Here is a 23,800-nt window from a genome sequence, read left to right as displayed (position 1 = left end):
GCAGTAAGGATGCAATTTTGTTTACTGCCCTCTCCCGTCTTCCTGAGAGGTTCCAATTATAACCAGTAGAGGGCAGCAGCACAAGGATCCAGCAGCACTAGTTGTTGTTGTTTTTATTTATTTTCAAACAAAGTAATAATAATACATATAAAATTGTGTATCCTGCCCCCGAGACCATTATTTATAATAATCATCAAACTTTCCAAAAATTTGACACTTAAAAAAAAATATATATTAAAGATTTTCTTGTTTTAAAGAAGTAAGTGTAATGTCTCTCATATTTTTTCCAAATAACATTTTTACAAATCCGTTTCATTTGTTTAGACATTAGGGGGAGAAGAAAAAAAAAGAAGGGGTGGAGGGAAGGAAGATGAGTGGGGGTGGGGTCCGGTGGCGATGTTTCTGTTATGCTTAATGTATGTAGAGAGATGGTTTGACCCCTTTCTGTTTTTACAATACAAAATTCACAAATATCTTCCATATTTTCTCAGTAATTTCCCTTCCATATTCCCTGTCTTGCTTTGTCATTAATCGCTATATCCCACACTTCTTTATACCACTTTTCTATTTGAAATCCACCTTGCTTTTCCCATTTCCTAGCTAGTTTGTGATTAAGTCCTTCACAGCTTGCGTACATTTAACCTTATCATACAATCAATGCTATTTCTGGGCTTTCATTTAGCATTAACCCTATTATTTCTCTTAGCTCATTAGACACTCTTTGCCAAAAGTTTTACAACCCCACCACATATGAGCGTAAGTCCCGGTTTCCTGACGTCGCCTCCAACATAACACTGAATGTTTTTTGTCTATTTGATTTAGTCTTAGTCATTTTCTTTTATCCTTATAGACATAATTTTCACAGTGTGTTTCTCCCATATTTTCCCCCAGCTTTGACTATTTATTGGAACTGTTAACTCCTTTCCCCACAATTCTTTTAGTTGATCTTGTTGATCCTGAGATTCTACTAATATTTTGTAAATTTCCCTGGTATTCCCTTTCATAACTATATTTTCTTATTTATCTTCCCAGCACTATTTGTTTTAAGAAGGGTTGCCTTATTATTGCCTTAGCAATGGTTTTTGGAGATGGTGTTAACCTGTACCCAGTGGCTGAGGTGTGAAAGAAAAGGCATGCTGCGGATTAAAGACTCAAGATCAGCACTGAGTGTTGCTGAGCTAAGCTCCAATTGTCTGTTAACATTGTAAGTTTAATGTACATCGCAGAATCATAGCTTTGGAAAGGACCAATGGATGATCTAGTCAGCATATATAGCTGGGATCAAACCTGCAACCTTGGCATTATCAGCACCCCACTCTAACCAGCTGAGCTATCCAGGCTGTGTTTTAATGCAACGTGTTGCTGGGAGTTTGGTGATGTCCGAGTCTCTTCTAATTCCTGGAACCTGCACGGGTTAATATCTAATGGAGGATCCCACGCTGAATTATCCATACATCGATCATAACGGTCCCTAAATCTGGGTCCTTAGTATAAATTTTAAATACTGTTGCACACCACCCCCACTCTCTAAGCAGCGTGCGATTCCAAGGGTTCCGGGCGTTTACCCAGAGTTTGATCTCCTTGGAATGATGGTGATTTTAAACATCCATACAACTTGATCCTACGATGGAAGGGCTCACAGCATCAACACCCCAGGGAGGTCTTGCTTCTCTCATACCCGATGCCTTGGATTCTAGCAGTAATCAAGTATGATACTGGCTATTGCTCTTCTCACTACCAGCCAGGTGAGAGAGAGAGAGACAGACACAGAGAGAAAGTCAGTCTTCCAAAGCGCACCGGCGCTGCTTCCTCCTTGCAAAACACAGCCTGATCCGGTGCGTTTTTACGCAGCAGCCGCAGCTGATCCCTGCGCCTAAAAGCGATGCTCGCTCCTAAAGAGTTACGCACGGAGATTTTCGCTCTGGGTGGCCGTTTCCCGTTCCTTTCAGGGTACGATCCGCATCCCACTCACCCTTAGTACAGGACAGTGGTACCTCGGGTTACATACGCTTCAGGTTACAGACTCCGCTAACCCAGAAACGGTACCTCGGGTTAAGAACTTTGCTTCAGGATGAGAACAGAAATCGTGCTCTGGCGGCGCGGCAGCAGCAGGAGGCCCCATTAGCTAAAGTGGTGCTCCAGGTTAACGAATTAAGTACTTAACCCGAGGTACCACTGTATACGGAATGAAGCAGCAGCAGGCGGGTGACACCCCGTCACTCCACCAAGCACTCAAATATCTTAGGCAAGATGCTTCTCCGGCGTCACCTTCAGGCCTGGCTGGCTGGTGCTGCAAGCAAAGGCTCCAGACGTCCTCTTTGCACCCTCCCCGGGCGTGCAACGCTGCAGCCGGGAGTAGCGCCACGGTGCAAAGCGCCATGCCGTGCAAACGAAGCTCTACAGTCTAATGTTGCATAAGGGAAAAATAAATAAATATGCCATTTCCTGCTGAGCTCATGCTCATGCTTGCTTTCCCACCCACCTCGCCGGACATATTTTTATGCTTTTGTTTTCCTCCTCTCCCCCCTCCAGCCAGCCTAATCCGCTCGTACCATTTGCAAGGCAGCAGTGGGGGGAGCAACAGCGGCGGCGGCGGCAGCTGTAACTGAGGAAGCCTCCTGCTCCACTAAGGAGCCAGCAGGTCCCATGGTGTAATGGTTAGCACTCTGGACTTTGAATCCAGCGATCCGAGTTCAAATCTCGGTGGGACCTCGTGGGGGACATTTTTGCCCTAAGTGAAATTTGGGGACCTCTTACTTAGGGCGACCAGGAGTTGCTCCGTCAAACCAGGAGGGGGGGGGGAGAGAAAGGGGGCTGTATTTTGTGCTTGCAACAGGCATTGGTTAGCAGTACGCATGCGCGCGGCTCGCGGGAGAAAGTGGAGGCTGGAAGGAGAGGAGGCGAAGCGGATCTGGCGCTGGCCTTCATTGGAAGCGCTTTAATGGAGCGCCCGGCTCCCAGGGTCCCTTAGCAGCCAAGAAAGGCAAACGAGGTTGGCTGGAAATGGGCAATGCTATGCACGTCGAGCAAGCGCTCTCTTAATTCGTGCACGCGCCTGCTAATGTTTTTGTGCTGCCTTTTTGCAGGCGGGCAATGCTTTTGCAATTCGATCACTGGATAGAGACCTGCACCCCCGCCCGCCCTCTTTATTATGCAACTTCCCGGGAGCATCATTCCATAATTTAGGGTGCGTTCATGGTGTTGCAAAAGGGAGATTTCAATAGCTTGGGGGCAAGGCAGAATCCGTGCATATAAGGCTCTGCCAATGGCTACTGGCCACGAGGGAGGTCCGAATGCCAGTAGCGTTGCCGGCGGGGAGAGGGTACGAATTGTTGGGAGTTCGGTCTTTGTAGCATCGGAATTGCAGAACTAGTCTGATTAGACTTGCTGGTGGAAAGAATGGAGAAACATAAGGGTTATTCATTTCGTCCATGGTATGATTATCTTCCATCTAGTCATTTTGACACTTTGGCACCCTGTTTGCAAAATTTAACACTTCCAAAATACAGACGTGCTTTCACTTTCGCAAGACAATATACTGTACTCGAGGGTCGATTTCAAAAAATTCCACTGGAAAAACGGCTAGGTCCCTGTGGAGATGGCAGTATTGAGTCAGTGGCTCATGTGCTTCTGGCTTGCACTCTTTATAAAGATTTGAGGAGTGAGGTTATTACCCCTCTATTATTGTCCATGCCAGGTCGCTCAACCATTGCTACTGTGTTGTTTCTTTTAGCACAGGGGTGTCAAACTCAAATTCATCGGGGGCCACATCAGCAGTTTGGTCACCCTCAAAGGGCCGGTTATATCTGTAAAAACAAGTGGAGGTTTCCTGAATGCATGTAAAGTGGAGGTGCTGCAAGGTGTTTAGCGGGGGCAATTGGAATAAGATCTGTTATTGGACTACAGTGGTACCTCAGGTTACAGACGCTTCAGGTTACAGACTCTACTAACCCAGAAATAGTGCTTCAGGTTAAGAACTTTGCTTTCAGGATGAGAACAGAAATCATGCGGCGGCGAGAGGCCCCATTAGCTAAAGTGGTACCTCAGGTTAAGAACAGTTTCAGGTTAAGAACAGACCTCCGGAACGAATTAAGTTCTTAACCCGAGGTACCACCGTATTGATGTCAACCCCCCAAATGTATTTCCTATTGTTAAGTTTTTACCTTGATCTTCAGTACATTTTATTTTATTGCTATGGCTGGTGGCTGACACAACTAAGGATTCTCTCTCTAAGCTAAGGTTTATTACTCCTGAGTAAGCAAAGCCATCCCGAGGAGGAGCTTACATGTGTCCATCACGGTGCCATGAAGTTAACAGAAGGGAAGGGAAAATCCACACCAGACACTTAAAAACACATTCAGCACACATTTGAAGCGAATCTTGGGATCTGTAGTTTGTTAAAGGGTGCTGGGAATTGTAGCTGTGTGGAGAGTTTGCCACAGCTTGCATGCTTCTGAATATCATGAAACCACAGGTTCGGATCCTGCTTGATGTTTTCCCACAGGCATCCTGTTCGCCACTGTAAGAACAGGATGCTTGACCACACGAGCCACTGGCCTGATCCAGCACTGTTCTTCTGTTGTCTTGTTTTATATTAAACTATGTAATTCATTAGGGACGTGGGTGGCGCTGTGGGTTAAACCACAGAGCCTAGGACTTGCTGACCAGAAGGTCGGAGGTTCGAATCCCCGTGACGGGGTGAGCTCTCGTTGCTCGGTCCCTGCTCCTGCCAGCCTAGCAGTTCGAAAGCACCTCAAAGTGCAAGTAGATAAATAGGTACCACTCCGGCAGGAAGGTAAACGGCGTTTCCGTGAGCTGCTCTGGTTCGCCAGAAGCAGCTTAGTCATGCTGGCCACATGACCCGGAAGCTGTACGCCGGCTCCCTCGGCCGATAAAGCAAGATGAGTGCCGCAACCCCAGAGTCGGTCACGACTGGACCTAATGGTCAGGGGTCCCTTTACCTTTACCTTTTATGTAATTCATTAAGGAAGGTGACATGTGGCAAAATAGTGTTGAAAATGGGTTGTTTTTCTACGTTGCTGGATGATACGTTTTACTCCTTAAATAAAGAGCAAGTTGCTCAAAAACAGCTGTTTGTGAGTGTGCCAACACTTCGTGGAGGGTTGCAAATGAAGGGCCTTTAATTATGGACTCTGGCCACATGGGGGCACACCTCTCTGTGCTAAAAGGTTCACCGAAGGAGAATAAGATAGACTCGCAGAGGTCGCCAAACTTGGCCCTCCAGCTGTTTTTGGACTACAACTTCCATCATCCCTAGCTAGCAGGACTAGTGATCAGGGATGATAGGAATTGTAGTCCCCAAACAGCTGAAGGGCCAAGTTTGGCCACCACTGTAGAGTGACATAATGGTAAAAAAGAAAAAAATTGGAAATAAACTGGGCTACAAAAAAAAATAAATGCAAAAAGGCAAAATACAGTGAGCTGATATTAAAAGACTACAAGGAAATAAGGCATCACTTAACAGGGTGGATTCAGCCTCACCAACTAAATGAAATGTTCAAGGCAGATAAGAAAAGAGGCTTTACAAATGAAATCTCATTACTAGACAAAGAGTTACTACAAAATAAGACCTGAGCAGAAGATGGAGGTGCTCACATATTAAGCCCCCCCCCCAAATCTTGTTTGTCTCTTCCCCCAGCCCTTGCAGCATAGATGCCAACTCACTGGGTGCCTGAGCACCCACAACATTCCACATGAAGGGGCTAGGTAAAGGGACCCCTGACCATTTGGTCCGGTCGTGACCAACTCTGGGGTTGCGGTGCTCATCTTGCTTTATTGGCTGAGGGAGCTGGCGTACAGCTTCCGGATCATGTGGCCAGCATGACTAAGCCACTTCTGGTGAAACAGCAGCGCACGGAAACGCCGTTTACCTTCCCGCCGGAGCGGTACCTATTTATCTACTTGCACTGGCGTGCTTTCAAACTGCTAGGTTGGCAGGAGCAGGGACAGAGCAACGGGAGCTCACCCCATCGTGGGGATTCGAACCGCCGACCTTCTGATTGGTAAGTCCTAGGCTCTGTGGTTTAACCCACAGCGCCACCCGTGTCCCATGAAGGGGCTAGGCACCCACAAATTTCAGTGCCAAGGCTGTACACGCTGCATGGCACCCATGGCCCCAGGCACCCACGGTTGTAGGGCAAAGTTGACACTCCTTTTTTTGCAGGACCTTCTTTCCAGTTTCCAGATTGCTCACACAGCGAATCTCCAGCTCAGCTGGCTGTTTTTGTTGTTTCTCACGTAGATGCAGTTGTTACAACCCATCTCACTCCTTGGAAATGCTCCTCAGGGCACTCAAAGTAGCCAGCTGGCCTTTGTCCTGAAAGAAACTTGCCTGGCCAGTCCTCCACCCTCCCCCAAACTCATAACAGTATCAGGTATTAGATGTCCCATCACCTCCTGGCAAATAGAAGGGAAAGAATTGGAGGCAGTGAGAGATTTTACTTTCTTGCGTTCCATGATCACTGCAGATGGTGACAGCAGTCACGAAATTAAAAGACGCCTGCTTCTTGGGAGAAAAGCAATGACAAACCTAGGCAGCATCTTAAAAAGCAGAGACATCACCTTGCTGACAAAGGTCCGTATAGTTAAAACTATGGTTTTCCCAGTAGTGATGTATGGAAGTGAGAGCTGGACCATAAAGAAGGCTGATCGCCGAAGAATTGATGCTTTTGAATTATGGTGCTGGAGGAGACTCTTGAGAGTCCTATGGACTGCAAGAAGATCAAACCTATCCATTCTGAAGGAAATCAGCCCTGAGTGCTCACTGGAAGGACAGGTCCTGAAGCTGAGGCTCCAATACTTTGGCCCCCTCATGAGAAGAGAAGACTCCCTGGAAAAGACCCTGATGTTGGAAGGATGGAGGGCACAAGGAGAAGGGGACGACAGAGGACGATATGGTTGGACAGTGTTCTCAAAGCTACCAACATGAGTTTGACCAAACTGTGGGAGGCAGTGGAAGACAGGAGTGCCTGGCATGGCAGTCCATGGGGTCATGAAGAGTTGGACATGACTAAACGACTAAACAACAACAACAACAAGGCAATTCAGCAAAAATATTTGAGGATTCAGGAAATTATCTCAAAAACGTGGGACATCAACATTTGCAAGAGAGCATTTTTGAGAGCAAATTAGTTCTCGCTGCATCATGGATTCTTTTGACCCTTGGGTTGACCTGAAGGTCTGTGGTTAGGCAGCCAAAGAAGGGGGTGTCTGTTGGCCTCCCTGCTAGTTTGGTCGCATCAGGTAGTTTGGTCGCACCAGCCGGGAGCCCCCTCAAAGTTCTGGAGAAGGAATCAAATCATGAAGGCCCCAGACTTCTGACTGTGACCTCGGTGCTTCCTGCATTACAGGAAATCTTCGGGGAAGAATCCAAAGGCAAACAGGAAAGGCCTAGAAGCCCAAATCCCTTTAAAAGAGATTATGTCATTCTGAAATAGGCTATAAAGTACATAGCTTGGTTTAAGTAGGTCACCTGTTTTACAGAAGGAGAAGAGCCCTCGACCTCGCAACGTGTATCTGACCCTTCAGATTTTTTTTTATTAACGTTCCTCAATGGATGGACACACTCAGATTTTATGGAAAACCATATCACTGATCTAGAGACTCAGGCAAAAGAGATTGCCGACATATTGCACTGCCAGTGGAGACAGAGTGGCCTGTTCATCCTGATTTAGTTTTCAGGGAGATTAGACAGTGTAGGCTATTTAATGGGCATTCATACTGATTTGTTTGTGAGGAGGTTAGATGACCATTAAGTCAAAAACAAGGGTTGCCCTGCACTTTCTGCTGCATTTCCCTGTCACTTTCCTTATTGGAAGAAGTCTATCTTTGGGAGAAGCGGGTTTGTTGTACGACACCTCCCAATCAAGTGTAATTGTGCAACCTTTGGGATAACCAGCCTCATAGCTAACATGTGTAAGCCTTTCTTAATGCATGAAGGGGTTAAGATCATAGAGCAGGCTTTCTCAACCTCGGCCCTCAAGATGTTTTGAGACTACAACTCCCATCATCCCTGACCACTGGTCCTGCTAGCTAGGGTCATGGGAGTTGTAGGCCAAAAACATCTGGAGGGCCGAGGTTGAGGAAGCCTGTCATAGAGTAAGCTGTCCTGCCAGGCTTTTATCATGGGAGGAACTAGGTCAAGCATCCTCAAACTTCGCCTTCCAGATGTTTTTTGGCCTACAACTCCCATGATCCCTAGCTAGCAGGACCAATGGTCAGGGATTATGGGAATTGTAGTCTCAAAACATCTGGAGGGCCAAGGTTGAGGAAGCCTGAACTAGGTAATCAGGCCTATTCTCTCCCAGCCTACCAGAGAAGCTCAATGTGTAAACAGGTGTGAGCTTGTTGCTCCAAGTTCAGACCGCATGGCTTTAACAAGCCTTTATTGCGTTCCGGTACCAATAAATTAGGAATTTTCACTATTGTAACCAAGCCAAGTTTTACATCCTGTGCGCCTTTTTCTGAATGCTGTATGGAAAAGCACATGAATCTGATCTTTGGAGGATTTGTAAGTAAACCATGTTTAACTTGCCAAACATGCATTGCAGTCATTTTCTGTGCTAGGAGAAGAGGAGAACTTTGGGAGGAACTTCGAAGGGCATATTTTAAAGGCATAACAGCCTATCTTTCCATGCTTTGCTTTACCAGAGTGCATATTTTGTGACTTTAAATCTCTGCGGGGGTTCTCTCATCAAATAGTACTTGCCCCAAACATGGGAGCCAGGAATTCTTCCTTTCTGTATCGGGTTTTCCTTGAACCAACACAACCTGAATTTGTTGGGATGTGCTTGAATTCCACCCAAAAATAGAACAACCTGGAAGCATTGTCTGAGGTACTCCTGAGGTATTTATGTTGGGACACCAGCAGCAATGGGAACAGGCCTGAATTGCATTCAGTGGATCAGGGAGTAGATGATTAAATGGTGAGAGCCTTTTTCTTACATCCCCCCACACCCCATACATTTAAAAGAACATTTAAGCCACATCCCCCTGCAAAGAATTCTGGGAATTGTAGTTTGCCCTTTACAGAATTGTGTGTACAATTCCCAGCACCCTTAACAGTTCCCAAGTTTATTTGAGGGGGAAATATGCTTTAAATGTACAATGTGTATGCACATTTCTGAGGTGAAATAAGTGTATTTGACAGCGACAGTTTCCCCCCACGGAACCCACATTTGTCCCCTTGGAATTTCTCCTCACCGCCCTCCACCTCTCATGCCTTAGATATATTTCTCCAATAAATACTTGATTTGAGCTTCAAAATAAATAAACGAATCAAAAAATTCAAAGCAAGCCACATCCAATGCTGCACACAAAGATCTGCGTTTTTAATTACAAACAATTAGGTTATTGTATTTTGCACTCCACAATACAACTGACAATTCAAAATCTGACTTGAACGCTATCGTTATTTTACAAGACAATTATATGTGGTGATGCTGTGTGAAGAATAAGCCTCATTACTTTTAGAAAAAGCGATGGCAATTATTAATCTTTGACGATAATTATGGACAATAGGAGGGGGCTGTGTTGTTTCATCTCTTTGTTAATGTGCTCAGTGTTAATATTCACTTGTCTCCATGTGTGTGTATGTATATATATATATATATATATATATATATATATATATATATAAAAAAGCTGGCAAACTGTTCAGCGTTAGACTCCTACAGCTGTCATAAAAGCGCTATAGCTGGGAGGCTCTGAAAACTCATGAACGGGAAAAGCTTCTATGGGGTGGTTTGGAAGAAAGAAATGGCCGGAGGGGAAAGGATTAGGCAAACACACCTTGGAGCATTTTTCTTTTCCAAATTGCCCCCTCCTCGTACTGTGCAGATGTCATAAAGACTGTGAAACTCAAGAAACTCATGAAGAGAAAAAAGGAGTTGTGTGTATGACTTGACACAGAAAAATGTTCGGAGGGGGAAGGATTAAGCACACAACTGCTGAAACTCTTCTTTGGGCTTTAAAAGTGCCTTAAATGTACGGTGGGCACAGAGCCCCTTACGTCACAAATGTGGGTTATAAAATCTGTAAATGTGTGGAGAACCCTTCCTCCCCCCCCCCCCCCCGCCAAGAAAGGGCAATTGACCCACAGAAAAAAGTCAGTGGGGGAGTGCAGCCAACGGTGGGTGGAGTCATGGCCAGAAGTGGGCGGAGTTTGAAGCTCTACAGGATTTCATTGCGCTCTCTGTCTCTCTCTGCTATCCCATCTCTGCAAGTTACATGAAATTAGGCCAAGGGCTTCAGATTCTCCCATCCCAGCTGTAAAAGACACTCGCTTCTTGAGAAGAAGAATCCTACACAAAGAATACTTAACTTTGCCTACCATTTTTCTCTTGGGAAGCTAGTAAAAAACAACAACCAAACACATACAAAATAATATGCCAATCGAACTCAAAAAACTAAACCAGCAATTAAAACCAGGCTTTCTTTGGGAAACTGGTGACGTATTTACAAAATGGGAATTTATTTTATTTATTCAATTTATATCCCATCCTTCCTCTCGAAGCAACCCAAGGAATTGAACGTGAGGTCCTAAAAGAGAGATTGTCACCTTCCTTTTTTCTTTTGGAGGAGACCACTTTCCAATTCTTTTGTTCTATGTGAAACTCCAGCAAAGGAGTCCTACCCCCACCCCGCCCCCCCGGCAGAAGATCATTTACACTCAGTTACGCTAGACAGATTCTTACAGTCCTGGTATTTCTCGTACAAGGACACAACAATGATCTTCTTTCGGCGGGGCCGGTGTCAGCTTATTATACAGCCCCCCTTCTCCTTGAATGGGTTTTTGTCTTCTGGAACACCTTTTAAGAGAGGGTCTTCTCCAGCCATGGATTCTATATAATCCTTGAGTTCTTTTGCTGTCTTCGAGACCTGTGTGAGGAGGGGGGAAAATTAGCATCATCATTGTGGTTCTGTGGACCGGCCTAAAACTTTTTGGTACCTGATCTCTCCTGGAGCGGTTCCTAGACATGTGTGGGAAAACCTGGACAAATGCAGCTCTACCCATAACAGATTTAGGGGAACGTGGGGTGGGGGGAGGGTGCTACTGTGCAGCCAAAAGTCTTTGCACCAGTGGATCTACTTTGTTGACTACCACCCCTCAATGGGACCAATTTCTGAATAAAGCTGTCATGTGAAAGCATGCAAATTGGTGGGAGCCGGCTCTACCATTGGACAGAGTGAGGTGGTGAATGGTTAGTTATTTACTATTTTGCTTTTGCTTTTTTTAACTGCTGCAGAGGGAAGAGGGGCACTTGTGGGATTTTCTGCCCGAGATGCCCAAAATAATGTGACCACGGTTTGGTGCTCTGTTCCTTGACTCTAGGAAGGGAGTGACGCCTCTTTTTGCTCCTCCTAATTTTGGCAGCAAAATGTCCTGGGCCAACACAATAAAGTAATAACTAACAGACTCACCCCACTGGAGAAAGTCGGAAATCTCAATTTCAAACTCTTTCAGGGATTTTTGTATAGCCAAGTACTAAACTCTGGTGTGTGTGTGTGTGTGTGTGTGTGTGTACAAATATTCAGCAAATCCCCCTGGCTGGAAGCAAAATCCTCACTGATGTTGTCTTCATGGGTGGTATTCAATGCAAGGCCTACTCAGAGGAGACCCATTCAAGTTAATGGACACAACCAACTTAGGTTTGTGAGTTTCAATAGGCCTATTCTGAGTAAGAGTTAATTAATTGAATACCACCCCATGTGTCTTGCTACTTGAATGCTTGAAATACTCAAGTAGCTGTCTGGTTGAAACAACCCATAGTCTTTGCACTATTACATAATACAGGGCTCTGTTCAACAGGAACTTCTGCTGCACAAGACACATTCAATGTTTGGGAGCTGTGCAATACTGTTGTATCCTCGCTTAAAGTAAAGGTAAAGGGACCCCTGACCATTAGGTCCAGTTGTGACTGACTCTGGGGTTGCGGCGCTCATCTTGCTTTATTGGCTGAGGGAGCCGGCGTACGGCTTCCGGGTCGTGTGGCCAGCATGACTAAGCCGCTTCTGGCGAACCAGAGCAGCGCACAGAAATGGCGTTTACCTTGCCGCCGGAGTGGTACCTATTTATCTACTTGCACTTTGACATGCTTTCCAACTGCTAGGTTGGCAGGAGCAGGGACCGAGCAACGGGAGCTCACCCCGTCATGGGGATTCGAACCGCCGACCTTCTGATCAGCAAGTCCTAGGCTCTGTGGTTTAACCCACAGCGCCACCAGCTATCCTTGCATAGCTCCCATTTATTTCAGTAGGCCTTGTGCAGGAGAACTTCTCAGTGGCTTATGCTTGCTTTATTTGATCATAGCCAGAACTGAGCAACCTCCTCTTTCCACCTGACAATTTGTGCTGTGTAACTTAAAAGAACTTGCGCACGATAGGGCTGTATATATACCATACCTTTAAAACACACGACATCCTCCAAAGAACCCTGGGAATGGTAGTTCCGCCCCCTCCCAAGGAGTTACAATTCCCAGCCCCTTTAAACTGCATTTCCCACAATTCTTTGTATTTAAATGCATGTTGTCTGTGCAGCCTGGCACCAATTGGCCGGCCAGCATAAATATTTTGTCTCAGAGCTTTTGGGAATCATTACCATTTGTCTTTCAAGCTTCACTTCCTTTTTCAGCTGGTCTATTTCCATCTTTAGGAGCTCTTTCTCAGTCATATCCTGGGCCATCTTGCCCTGAAATCCAAAGACAAATCCATATTAGCCAATCTCACGCAGCCCCTCTGGCGGAGACAAATAAGCACTCATTTTCAGGTAGTGACAACAGCGAAAGCTCCATTCTGGGGCAACTGACAACTTGTGGCGGGGGGTGATTTTCGCTGGGTTCTTAGCAGCGGGGAGGGTTAAACTCCTCCTCCTGCAGCTCAGTTTCCCTCCTCCTGTGGTATCTATTTAAAACTTTAAAAACTGTGCCCATCAATAGATTGTAGGATTTACCACTATGTTTGGTGTGTCTACTTATGCCTTAGATATTGCTTGCTCCCTACATGAAGTCATGGCAATGAAGATTCACAAAGAACCTTAATCAATTAGTTAAGCAGCTTATTCAACCAGCCACCATATGCCCTTCACTTTGTTCGTTGCAAAAGTTGGGTGACTTAAACAAGGCACTAAGAAGGTATGCTGCCAACAAAGGTGTGTATGTAAAAGCTATGGTTTTCCCAGTAGTGATGTATAGAAGTGAAAGCTGGACCATAAAGAAGGCTGATCGCCAAAGAATTGATGCTTTTGAATTATGGTGCTGGAGGAGACTCTCAAGAGTCCCATGGACTGCAAGAAGATCAAACCTCTCCATTCTGAAGGAAATCGGCCCTGAGTGCTCACTGGAAGGACAGATCCTGAAGCTGAGGCTCCAATACTTTGGCCACCTCATGAGAAGAGAAGAGACTCCCTGGAAAAGACCCTGATGTTGGGAAAGATGGAGGGCACAAGGAGAAGGGGATGACAGAGGACGAGATGGTTGGACAGTGTTCTCGAAGCTACCAGCATGAGTTTGACCAAACTGCAGGAGGCAGTGGAAGACAGAAGTGCCTGGCGTGCTCTGGTCCATGGGGTCACGAAGAGTCGGACACAACTAAACGACTAAACAACAACAACAACAAGAAGGTATGCATCTGGGAAGCAGAAAAAAATAAGGTGAAATTATGGACAACCTCACTGAAATCTGGACAATGTCTCCACGCGTCGTCTTGGCTGTGCCAAGATGCTCAGAACATCCCTTTGTTGGGATGTTCTCAAGAGGAGAATCTTCTGCTTTGAAGAATCTGCTTGGTCCAAGTCTGGAACGAGAAGTGAACTCCACAAAAGAGATAGCAAAAAACCATGAAGATGCCTGTCAATATTTAGCGCCTCTGCGACAGTAGACTGATGTTGGAAGTTGGCAGTCTAACACAAACAGGAGGGCTGCTAGTTCCCCATCTCTGAAATGTGTGACTCTCCCTCTGTAGTCTGGATGGTACAGGCCAGGGTGGTACAAGCCAGAAACAGTTTGGCTGATCCATTGCTTGTACAGGTAGAGCTGAGTGAGCAGTTGAGCTCTGTGATCTCCCTAGTCTCTGCAACTGCTACACTGCATTGGCAAAATCCCATTTTTAATAGGATCATAGAATTGTAGAGTTGGAAGGAAACCTGAGGGTCATCTTGTCCAACTCCCTGCCATTCAGGAATCGCAGCTAAATTATGCATCCATGACAGATGGTCATACAGCCTCTGCTTAGAAACCTCCAAGGGATTGTTTTATTGTGTTTTAATTAGAGTGTATTTTTAATTATTGTATAATTATACTACTGTTGTGCAAATGGTTTTTAAAAATATTTTGTAGACAGCTCAGAAGCTTGTTTTGGCATTAAGCAGTATAATGACGACGAAAATAATTTATATTGGTGAAAATTCCCCACGCCGTTGTTAACATAGTAAGGGAGCAGTAAGTAGCAAAAACTATTGTAGATGCCTGTTTGAAATTCCAAATTAAGGTAGACCAATAAAGGCTTCAGTATCAGGCAGAGGCAAGTATTTGTCTTTAAGGCAGAATCAGTGCCGTGTCCAACCAGCTCCAAGCTTCTGAGCACAAGAGGTCAATTCCTTTCTCAACTCTCCAGAAAAATTTCAGCCAGAACCAAACAAACTATCTTGCTGTGGCTTCCGTTAGGACAGACAGAGCCAAGCAGGCTAAGAATCCCATTTCTCTGCTAAGGGCTGTTTAAACGGTTTGAATCACCCTGTCCTGAATTAAAGAAGCACTGCAAAGTTGTTGTTGTTGTTGTTGCCAGTTTAAGGAGTTGGTAATGTTAGGGGTTGGGGTTAGGTAGTAAAATAATTGCCGGTCCGGTATCCTAACTTTCAGAGTTGAAATGACTGGCCCGCTTCTTCTAAATGGAGCAAAACAACATTTTGCTGACCTTGCTGCTATTTCCATGCAAAAGTTAAGAAGTTGCCCTTTGCTAGAGTTTTCTTTTTTCCACCCATAAGCCCCAAAGCGCTTTATTATCGCTAATGAAATAAGCCTCTCCAACCCACAGCGAGGAAGACAAGCCTGATCTGTATTTTAGAGACCCACAGCCTGGCTGTTATTGTGGCTTCTCCAAGGTCATGAAACAAAAACAAGTCAAAGTTTTGGGACCTGTTTGCCCCCAAATTTCTCCCATCGTAACAGCTGCAGAAAAACACCAGCCTCTGATGATAGTTCTGGTCCACTTTGGCCCCTTCTGGGCTGCAAATGCGAATAAGTGATGGATAAAGAAGAATACATAATGCTGGATTCAGATTTTGTGGAACGGCTAAAGTTGGAACTAGGCTGAAATCAGTGGCATGAATATATTGTTATAGGATTTTTGTTGGGTGTGTGTGTGTGTGTGTGTGTGTGTGTGTCAGTTTGGATGATATATTTACATAACCTCCAAACCTGTGGTTTTGTATTTGCAAGATGAGAACCTATTGCAGAGGTCTAAACAGTCTCTTTGTTCTGTTAATGGTCCTGGCCGAGCCTATTTAGGATCCTTTTTACTTGTCTAAAGAGTTGATCAAATAGAGATGTGTTGCCAGTGGAAGAGTTAGGCCTTCCCCCACTCACCTGGCTGGACACTCCTTCATGCTAGGTGTGGGAGAATAGATCACGGGGAATTTGGGCTAGTCTCATATGGAGCTGTGAAGACGCAGAGACTTGGCTGGCTCTCTGTGCTGCAACCAAAACTATGGTTTGGGGAGGGCTCCCTAGAAACGGAATGGCCAAGGCCAGGTTCAGAAGTACTCCCAAAATACATGTCTGTGATTTCCAGAAGAATATACTACTCCATCCAGAACAACTTGAATCTCAGTTCCCAGATGGGCTGTTCTGTTCCCAGATTGGCACCTCTGTCTTGCCAGAATCCAGTCCACTGCCACCTCCATTCTGGACTCAGAAGCAGGTTTCTGGAGAAGGGTCTCCTGTACTAAGTGTTCTGCAGCAGAAGGAGGGGAGCTGCAGAACAATTGGTTATGAGGTACACATGTACAGGTTGATAGGAGAGCCCCATGTGTCTTATGTTTATGCACATGGTGCTTCGCTCATGGTGTACCCTCTGATGCTCCTGTGATTCACTGACTTTGGACCACACTTTTGAAGCTCGGGCCTCTTCTGCTCACCAGACTGGCACAAGTGTACTTGGTTAACACAAAGAGGATAATTTAGGCGGTAGAGATAGAGGAGCTCCTAGCTCATGACACTATGCGGCGATACTCTTAAGATCACCACCTGATCCACATGATACAGCCTTCTCCAATTTGGTGCTCTCCAGATGTTGTTGGATGTCATCTTAAGTTGTCCTAGATGTTGGGGGCATGTTTTGCTACTGCCAGACAGCACTGGCTCTCTGTTTTCTTTCTGGGTCCAATTCATGGTCTGGTTATGAAGTTTAAAGCCCTGTACAGTTTGGAACCAGGATACGTGATGGTCCATCTGCTCCCATATGAACTTGCCCTAGTGCTAAGATCATCGACAATTCCCTGCCCAAATGGGTTGTCTTCTGCTGCAGTGTGAAGATCTTACTACTTCTTTTAGGAAGGCCTTCATTTTTCTGTTCTCTTTGATTGGTTTTACTGCTGCTGCTTTGTTTCATCTTAACTAATGATGATTTTACTGTTTCTATTGCATTTCACATTTAAAATATTTCTAATTGTGTTCATCCCCTTCATGGATCACTGCCTTGCTGTGGCGAAGGGGCTTGAATAACTCAGTGGAAGAACAGATCCTGAAGCTGAGGCTCCAATACTTTGGCCACCTCATGAGAAGAGAAGACTCCCTGCAAAAGACCCTGATGTTGGGAAAGATGGAAGGCACAAGGAGAAGGGGACGACAGAGGACGAGATGGTTGGACAGTGTTCTCGAAGCTACCAGGATGAATTTGACCAAACTGCAGGAGGCAGTGGAAGACAGAAGTGCCTGGCGTGCTCTGGTCCATGGGGTCACGAAGAGTCGGACACGACTAAACGACTAAACAACAACAACAGTGTTCATGTTTCCTTTTCTGACAGTCCCCTCGAACTTCCAGGCTCTTTGGTTGGGGTATTGCTTAGAGAATTTTGTTGCTGCTGTTGATATTATTTTGTGTATCTTTGGATGTGTACTTTTTGATGTGTTTTATTTATTATTTAGGACTACTTTTGTTATGTTTGTAATTGTGTAACTCTTTTTATGTTGTAAGTCGCTTTGAGCATGGTGATGGAAAGAAGGCATACCAATAAAATGATGATGATGATATAAATGTTTTAAATGAATTTCAGCACTGTCCTTTGCCCGTTTACTCAGACATCAGTCCCACAGCTTTCAGTGGGGCCTGCTTCTAGTAAACGTGTGTTCCCGCCTGAATGATTGAATGAATCCTGAATCACTGCATAGGCTGGTTGTAGATTTCATGACTGAATTAGGGATTCAGTAAATTTTACTGGACGCAGGTGGCGCTGTGGGTTATACCACAGAGCCTAGGACTTGACGATCAGAAGGTCGGCGGTTCGAATCCCCGTGATGGGGTGAGCTCCCGTTGCTCGGTCCCCGCTCCTGCCAACCTAGCAGTTCGAAAGCACGTCACAGTGCAAGTAGATAAATAGGTACCACTCTGGCGGGAAGGTAAACGGCGTTTCTGTGTGCTGCTCTGGTTCGCCAGAAGTGGCTTAGTCATGCTGGCCACATGACCCGGAAGCTGTACGCCGGCTCCCTCGGCCAATAAAGCAAGATGAGCGCTGCAACCCCAGAGTCGGCCACGACTGGACCTAATGGTCAGGAGTCCCTTTACCTTTAATTTTTTTTGCCCTTCAATAGCATTAGATGGTTTTGCCAAAAAAACCATCAGATTTCATATGAGGGTGTGTTCAGCGAGGATGTGAAGGAAGATTGTTGAAATGCGCTTGTCTCCTCTTTAAGGCAAACCATTGTATTGGTGAATGAACCAAATGCTTGCGATACAATCTCAGAAGAAAGAATAAGGCGTTGCCTTATTCTCAAAGTGGTTTAACAACCAATCCCTCTTCCCAGAGGACTCGGGAAATTGTAGCTCTGTGAGAAGAATAGGAGACTCCTAGCAACTCTCAGGATCCTTAACAAACTACAATTCCCAGGATTCTAGGGGGAAAGCTCTTTAAAGTGGCATTATACTGCTTTAATTGTGCAATGCAGATGGGATCTTAGTTAAGTTAAATTTACACTAGAGCATTTACATTAGAACACAAGCTCAGAACACTGACTTTCAAGCTGTGTTACAGTAAACTCTTGAGTTTCTCAGAAGTTTAACAGGGCTCCCCACTGATCTTTGAACTTGCCTTCTAACCACTGCCTCATATGGCTTTCTGATTTGAAGATCAGTAATGGCTGACAAAGTCTACTTCCTCAGCATTTGAATTATACTCTTTTTTAAAAAAAATATTTATGATTTTTAGTTATATACATTTCAATAGTTTTAGAATCATTCTAACATTTCAGAACTCGACTTCCTCCTCTTTCTGTGGTTCCTTACATTATTTCCTGTGTATTCTAAATTAACTTATTCTTTTATTCATCTACTTTAAATATATGCTCTTATTAAACTGCAGGTTATTACAATAATCCTGTCAATGACCTTATCTGATTACAGTTTGTTTGTAAATATTTAATAAACCATTTCCATTCTTTTATTAAAAGTTTATTATCTTGATTTCTTAGTTTTCTGGTAAGATTCGCCATTTCTGCATATTCCACAAGTTTTTATGTCCGTTCTTTTGGATACAGTTGGGACCTTCTTCTTCCTTCCATTTTTAGGCAAATAACATTTTTGCAGCTGTAGTCACAAACGTGTAAATTTCTATACTGCTTAGGTAGTTCTATCCCTTAATTCCCCAAAGGAAAGCTTCTAGGTTTTTTGGGTTTTTTTAAAACAAATGTTATTTTAAACATCTTTTTCCATTCATTATATATCATTTCCCAGTAAGCTGCAAACTTTCTACAAGACCACCACATATGATAAAAAATACTTTTTCTCTTTGCATTTCCAACACATTTGATTTTGATTTATACATTTTTGCCAATTTACTCGGTATTAGATACCATCTATATAACATTTCCATGTAGTTTTCTTTTAAACCATATCATGCTGTAAATTTTATATCCAGTCGTTCCCATGCTTCCATAGCTATATTATAACCAATATCTATTGTCCAATGTATTATTGAAGATTTTACTTGCTCATCCTTTGTCTCCCATTCCAATAATATCTTATACATTTTAGACAGCACTTTACATTCCAACAGATCTCCCTCCAATTGTGATATTTGTTCTCCAAACCCTCGTATCCTATCTTTCTTAAATACTTCATTCAAGTGATGATATTGTATCCCTATTGTTAGCTTTCTTGATAAATCTTTAAATTCTTTTAATTTATACTCTCCTCCCTCTTGTTTTAATAAAGTTCTATAAGGTGTTCAACCTTCTATCATGTTCTTTTTCTTTACTGCTATTGCTTTCAACGGTGAGAGCCAAAGTGATGTTTTCGTCTCCAATAATTTTTTGCATTTATCCCATACTCTATACAAATTTTTCCTAATTATATGATTTGTAAATCCTTTATGTACTTTTACCTTTTCATACTACAAATAACCGTGCCAAACAAAAATATTATCATGACCTTCTAGATCTAAGATATGTGGATTCTCCAATGTCATCCATTCCTTCAACCAACAAAGAGAAGATGCTTCATAATATAATCTCATATCCGGCAGGGAGAAACCTCCTCTCTCTTTTGCATCTATCAGTATTTTATATTTTATTCTTGGTGTTTTTTTCCTTGCCGGATATATTTAGAAATATCTTTTTGTCATACATTGAAACAACCTGTCTTGCTGATCACCGGAATTGTTTGAAACAAAAATAACATTTTTGGTAATACATTCATTTTCATAGTTGACACGGTATTATATTTTAAGACCACCAACAGGGATGAATGGGTGGAGGAACATCCATCCATTGGTTAAAAGGTGCAGAAAGGAATCTTTTTAGTTATCTTCTTCTGTAGACATTGTAAGAACCAATCCCAACTCTCTCCTGCCCCATAGGCTTTCCCCTTTCCCTGCAATTTGTCATGGGCACCATGCCTCTTTTCCTCTACTCTTGTACTGTTTTGCCAATGGGCCAAAATACTTAATCCAATCTGCACAGCTCTGTTGAGATAAACCAGCACTGCTTGTGCCAATGCCAATACAGTTCCCATCTAATGCATTAGATGGAACTGATTTGGAAAGATCATATTAATTGTACTTGACATGTCGGCCCAATGTGTGTCTTTCCAAAGCTGTTCAAAAACCAGTTTGCAGAACATGATTTCCTAAGTTGTATGGCGTTTTTTGACCGTAAGTGAAACAGCACCCCACCCTAAAAGCATTTCGAGGTCAAAACAATTCCTCATTTTCTCTTTCCCCTTCGCTCAACTAGAGTTTGGTCGTGAACCCAGCCACTGACAGCATCAGGGCAGAACTACAGAGCTATAATACAAGGCCCCAGTCAGCAGAATGTTCAGGAAGGACCAAAATTTTGCTGTAAATGAAGCAAGACACTTGCTATCTAAAGAGAGGCCCCGGCAAGACCACCAAGTCCAGAGTCTAAAATTGCACAGCCAGACCCTCCAAGTGCCACTATTTTCCAGGGACAGTTGCAGATTTACAGACACTCTCCTGGTTTCTGATTTGATCCCGGAATGTCCTGCTTTCCCCATTTTCATCAGAGAAATGTTGGAGGGTAGGAGTTATGCAACCCCCCTGAGCCAAGCAGATAAGTAACTAGACAACCTTTAGAAGACGTCTAAAGGCAGCCCTGTATAGGGAGGTTTTTAGAATGTTTTATGATGTTTTTACATATGTTGGAAGCTGCCCAGAGTGGCTGGGGCAACCCAATCAATTGGGTGAGGTATAAATAATAAAATTGTTGTCGCTGCTGAATAGGACACCCCTATTTTCATTGGAGAAATGTTGGAGGGTATGCAGTTGGAGCTATTGACAGGAGAACTTCTTATGCTGCCTAGTGCAGAACATTTTTAGCCTTACCCTGGAAGTGACATCCACACAATAAATTTAAAGCGCTTGCGTACTGCATTAGCAGTCATGGCTTTGCCCAGAGAATCCTGGAAACTGTAGTTGGCTGAGGACATTGGGAATTGTCACCCTGTGAGCAGCGTCTCCTAAGAACTTTCAGTACCCTTAATAAGCGACAGTTCCCAGAATCCTTTGCAGGAAGCCATGACTGCTGAAGTACTGCTTTAAATGTATGGTATAGATTTGCCCAAAAAGAAGTGCCTGAAGGAAAGCGTTCCATAATATATATATATGAGTTTGGATCTGATATCCTGCTTTATCACTACCCTAAGGAGTCTCAAAGCGGCTAACAATCTCCTTTCCCTTCCTCCCCCACAACAAACACTCTGTGAGGTGAGTGGGGCTGAGAGACTTCAAGAAGTTTGACTAGCCCAAGGTCACCCTGCAGCTGCATGTGGAGTAGCGGGGAAGCGAACCCGGTTCACCAGATTACGAGTCTACTGCTCTTAACCACTACACCACGCTGGCTCTCGTATATATATTGTTGTTAAGTCGTTTAGTCGTGTCCGACTCTTCATCAGGACTTTGTTAGGTACTTAAAGGTCTCAGGACACAATCCCAACACAGGAATGTGCATAAACATATGAAATGCCTCTGAGAATATTAAGATGGGAGGACAGCTGGAATCACATCAGCCTTGCATTTTGCAGCGTGGTGGGGATGAGAGCAAGTCCTGAACTTCCAATCCCAGACACGTTTTATACTTCCATGAATTTACAGGGGCTTCTGGAAACATTTCTGTCAGTCGGCTCTCTGCCTCACTCAGCCACCCCTAATCCCAAAGCATAGCTATGGCTAGAGAAACGAAGGCCTGGGAAAACTTCAGAAATTTAGGGAGGAGAAACGCAGGTCCCTGGCCAATTTTTTTGGTAACAAATAAGATGGGACGGACAGGAAAAAACCTCCAATTTTCCCACCACCACCTCACAAGGCCTTCATCTGCCTAGCTATGGCAAGGATGTGGAACACGAGATTTCATAGGCTTGCCTGGGGCAACATTAATGTGTTTTCTATATGACAAAGATTTGTGCGGTTTTTTTTTGCTTAGTTTTAAAATAACTTTTAAAAAGCTACCCTTTCTAGGTATCATCTGCCATCATTTTTTAGTCTTGCCCCTGCCATTTTGGCGGCTGCTTGTTTTCTAACTTTTCAAACAGTTTACGAAGCTTCTCTGATGTATGAATTGAGTGGTCGATTATTTTGTGTTGCCTTGGTTTCTGGTGTGCCTTGGTATCACTGTTAAATATTTTACAGGGGTTTTGGTTTTTTTCTTTTTCTTTTTAAGAAATCAAGCTGTTATTTGTTGCCTGGGGAATCTATATTACAGTGCAATAAGTACATAAATTTTAAAAATGCAAATAACTCAGTTTTAACCCCATCTACAGTACTGACGTACATTACTGAATGCAATGCATATTGTTATATGTACTGTGACATGTCGGGAAGGCTTTTTACAAAAAAAAAAGTCAGATGGGCAGCATATAAATAATAAAATCATCATCATCATCATCATCATCATCATCGGGGCATTGTGGCTTTTAATAGGCACTCCTCCCATCAATGTGTGTGTTGCATGTGCGTCTGTGAGCATGTATACCAGTGGCACTAATCTTTCTGTCACACTGCTTCCATTTCTCTTTAAAACAATCAAGCTATTGTCTTTCTCCACATCCAAAATCAGACTGTATGAACCTGTATCTGTATGCGGGCTGCAGCAGGTGGATTTGACGTATAAAACTGCTACCCCAAATACCCTTAATGTAAACTTCTTCAAACTCCATAGGTAAGGTCAGTGCTTTTTTTCTTTAAAAAATGTTTAGGGGTACTCTCGTTTTGACTCAAGAAAATCACCATTTTATAGTTCAAATCAGGAAAAATAAATACAGTAAATGGACAAAAAATCACAAAATGTTTAGGGGTATGTGCCCCCCTCTGCGTTCCCCCAGGAAAAAAAAGCACTGGGTAAGGTGACCTACAGCAGTTTTGTTTTCCCATCACAAAACAATCCTGGTCTGTTCAAGGAGAGAACACCTACCTCTTTTGATGTGTTCTCCCCTCCAAAGCTCCACTGTGTTTTAGAGATACATTTGCCTGCGCTGGTGAGATGATGTCCTCTGCCGTGTCCACTTGTCGGCTCGAAGACGTCTTCGGTATTAGGTGGTGACTTGCTTTGGAACTGATTGTCTCCTGTCCTTAATCTGATAATAGACTCAGCAAGTTAAAACTGGTCAGGTGTTTTGACTTAACCTCAAACTCGGGGTAAGGGGGAAGGGGGGGGGAGGAGACAACAGATGGCACATTTGGGGGGGAAAGCAGATCAATAGATCTATCTGCAGACAAACATTAAAATATTGAAAAATCAGACCTTGGAAATCCCTAACTCTGAATCCCCAAGGTCTCTATAGTCATTCATGGACTAACAACAACAACAACAAGAACAACTTATTATTTATACCCTGCCCATCTGGCTGGGTCCCCCCAGCCACTCTGGGCGGCTTCCAACAAAGCACTGAAATACAATAACCTATTAAACATTAAAAGCTTCCATAAACAGGGCTGCCTTTAGATGTCTTCTAAAAGTTTGGTAGTTATTTTTCTCTGACATCTGGTGGGAGGGCGTTCCACAGGGTGGGTGCCACTACCGAGAAGGCCCTCTGCCTTGTTCCCTGTTACTTGGCTTCT

General features: G+C 44.0%; 1 protein-coding gene across 2 annotated transcripts; it reads right to left on the bottom strand.

The window, feature by feature from the left end:
• Window positions 1-10,468: 10,468 nt before the first annotated feature.
• GNGT2 (G protein subunit gamma transducin 2) lies at window positions 10,469-23,316 on the bottom strand. 2 transcript variants are annotated; one of them, XM_083408464.1, is made up of 3 exons: window positions 23,154-23,316; window positions 12,620-12,709; window positions 10,469-10,899 (listed from the first exon to the last, which is right to left on the bottom strand). In XM_083408464.1, the coding sequence occupies exons 2-3, from the start codon at window positions 12,701-12,703 to the stop codon at window positions 10,774-10,776; spliced, it is 210 nt and encodes a 69-aa protein (XP_083264590.1). In that variant the 5' UTR covers window positions 12,704-12,709; window positions 23,154-23,316; the 3' UTR covers window positions 10,469-10,773. The 2 variants fall into 2 exon arrangements, with proteins under 2 accessions (XP_083264590.1, XP_083264591.1); XM_083408465.1 differs by lacking the exon at window positions 23,154-23,316 and adding an exon at window positions 13,687-13,996.
• Between the last annotated feature and the right edge of the window lie 484 nt (window positions 23,317-23,800).

The sequence above is a fragment of the Podarcis tiliguerta genome (assembly GCF_965153285.1).
Source record: "Podarcis tiliguerta genome assembly, chromosome: 13".
NCBI lineage: Eukaryota > Metazoa > Chordata > Lepidosauria > Squamata > Lacertidae > Podarcis > Podarcis tiliguerta.
This window is presented reverse-complemented; position numbering and strand designations above follow the sequence as displayed.

Excerpts from the sequence above, each read along its gene's own strand:
- GNGT2 (XM_083408464.1), bottom strand. The coding sequence starts at position 12,703 with ATGGCCCAGGATATGACTGAGAAAGAGCTCCTAAAGATGGAAATAGAC. Across the intron at positions 10,900-12,619 it reads TGAAGCTTGAAAGACAAATG|GTCTCGAAGACAGCAAAAGA; the intron begins GTAATGATTCCC and ends CTCCTCACACAG.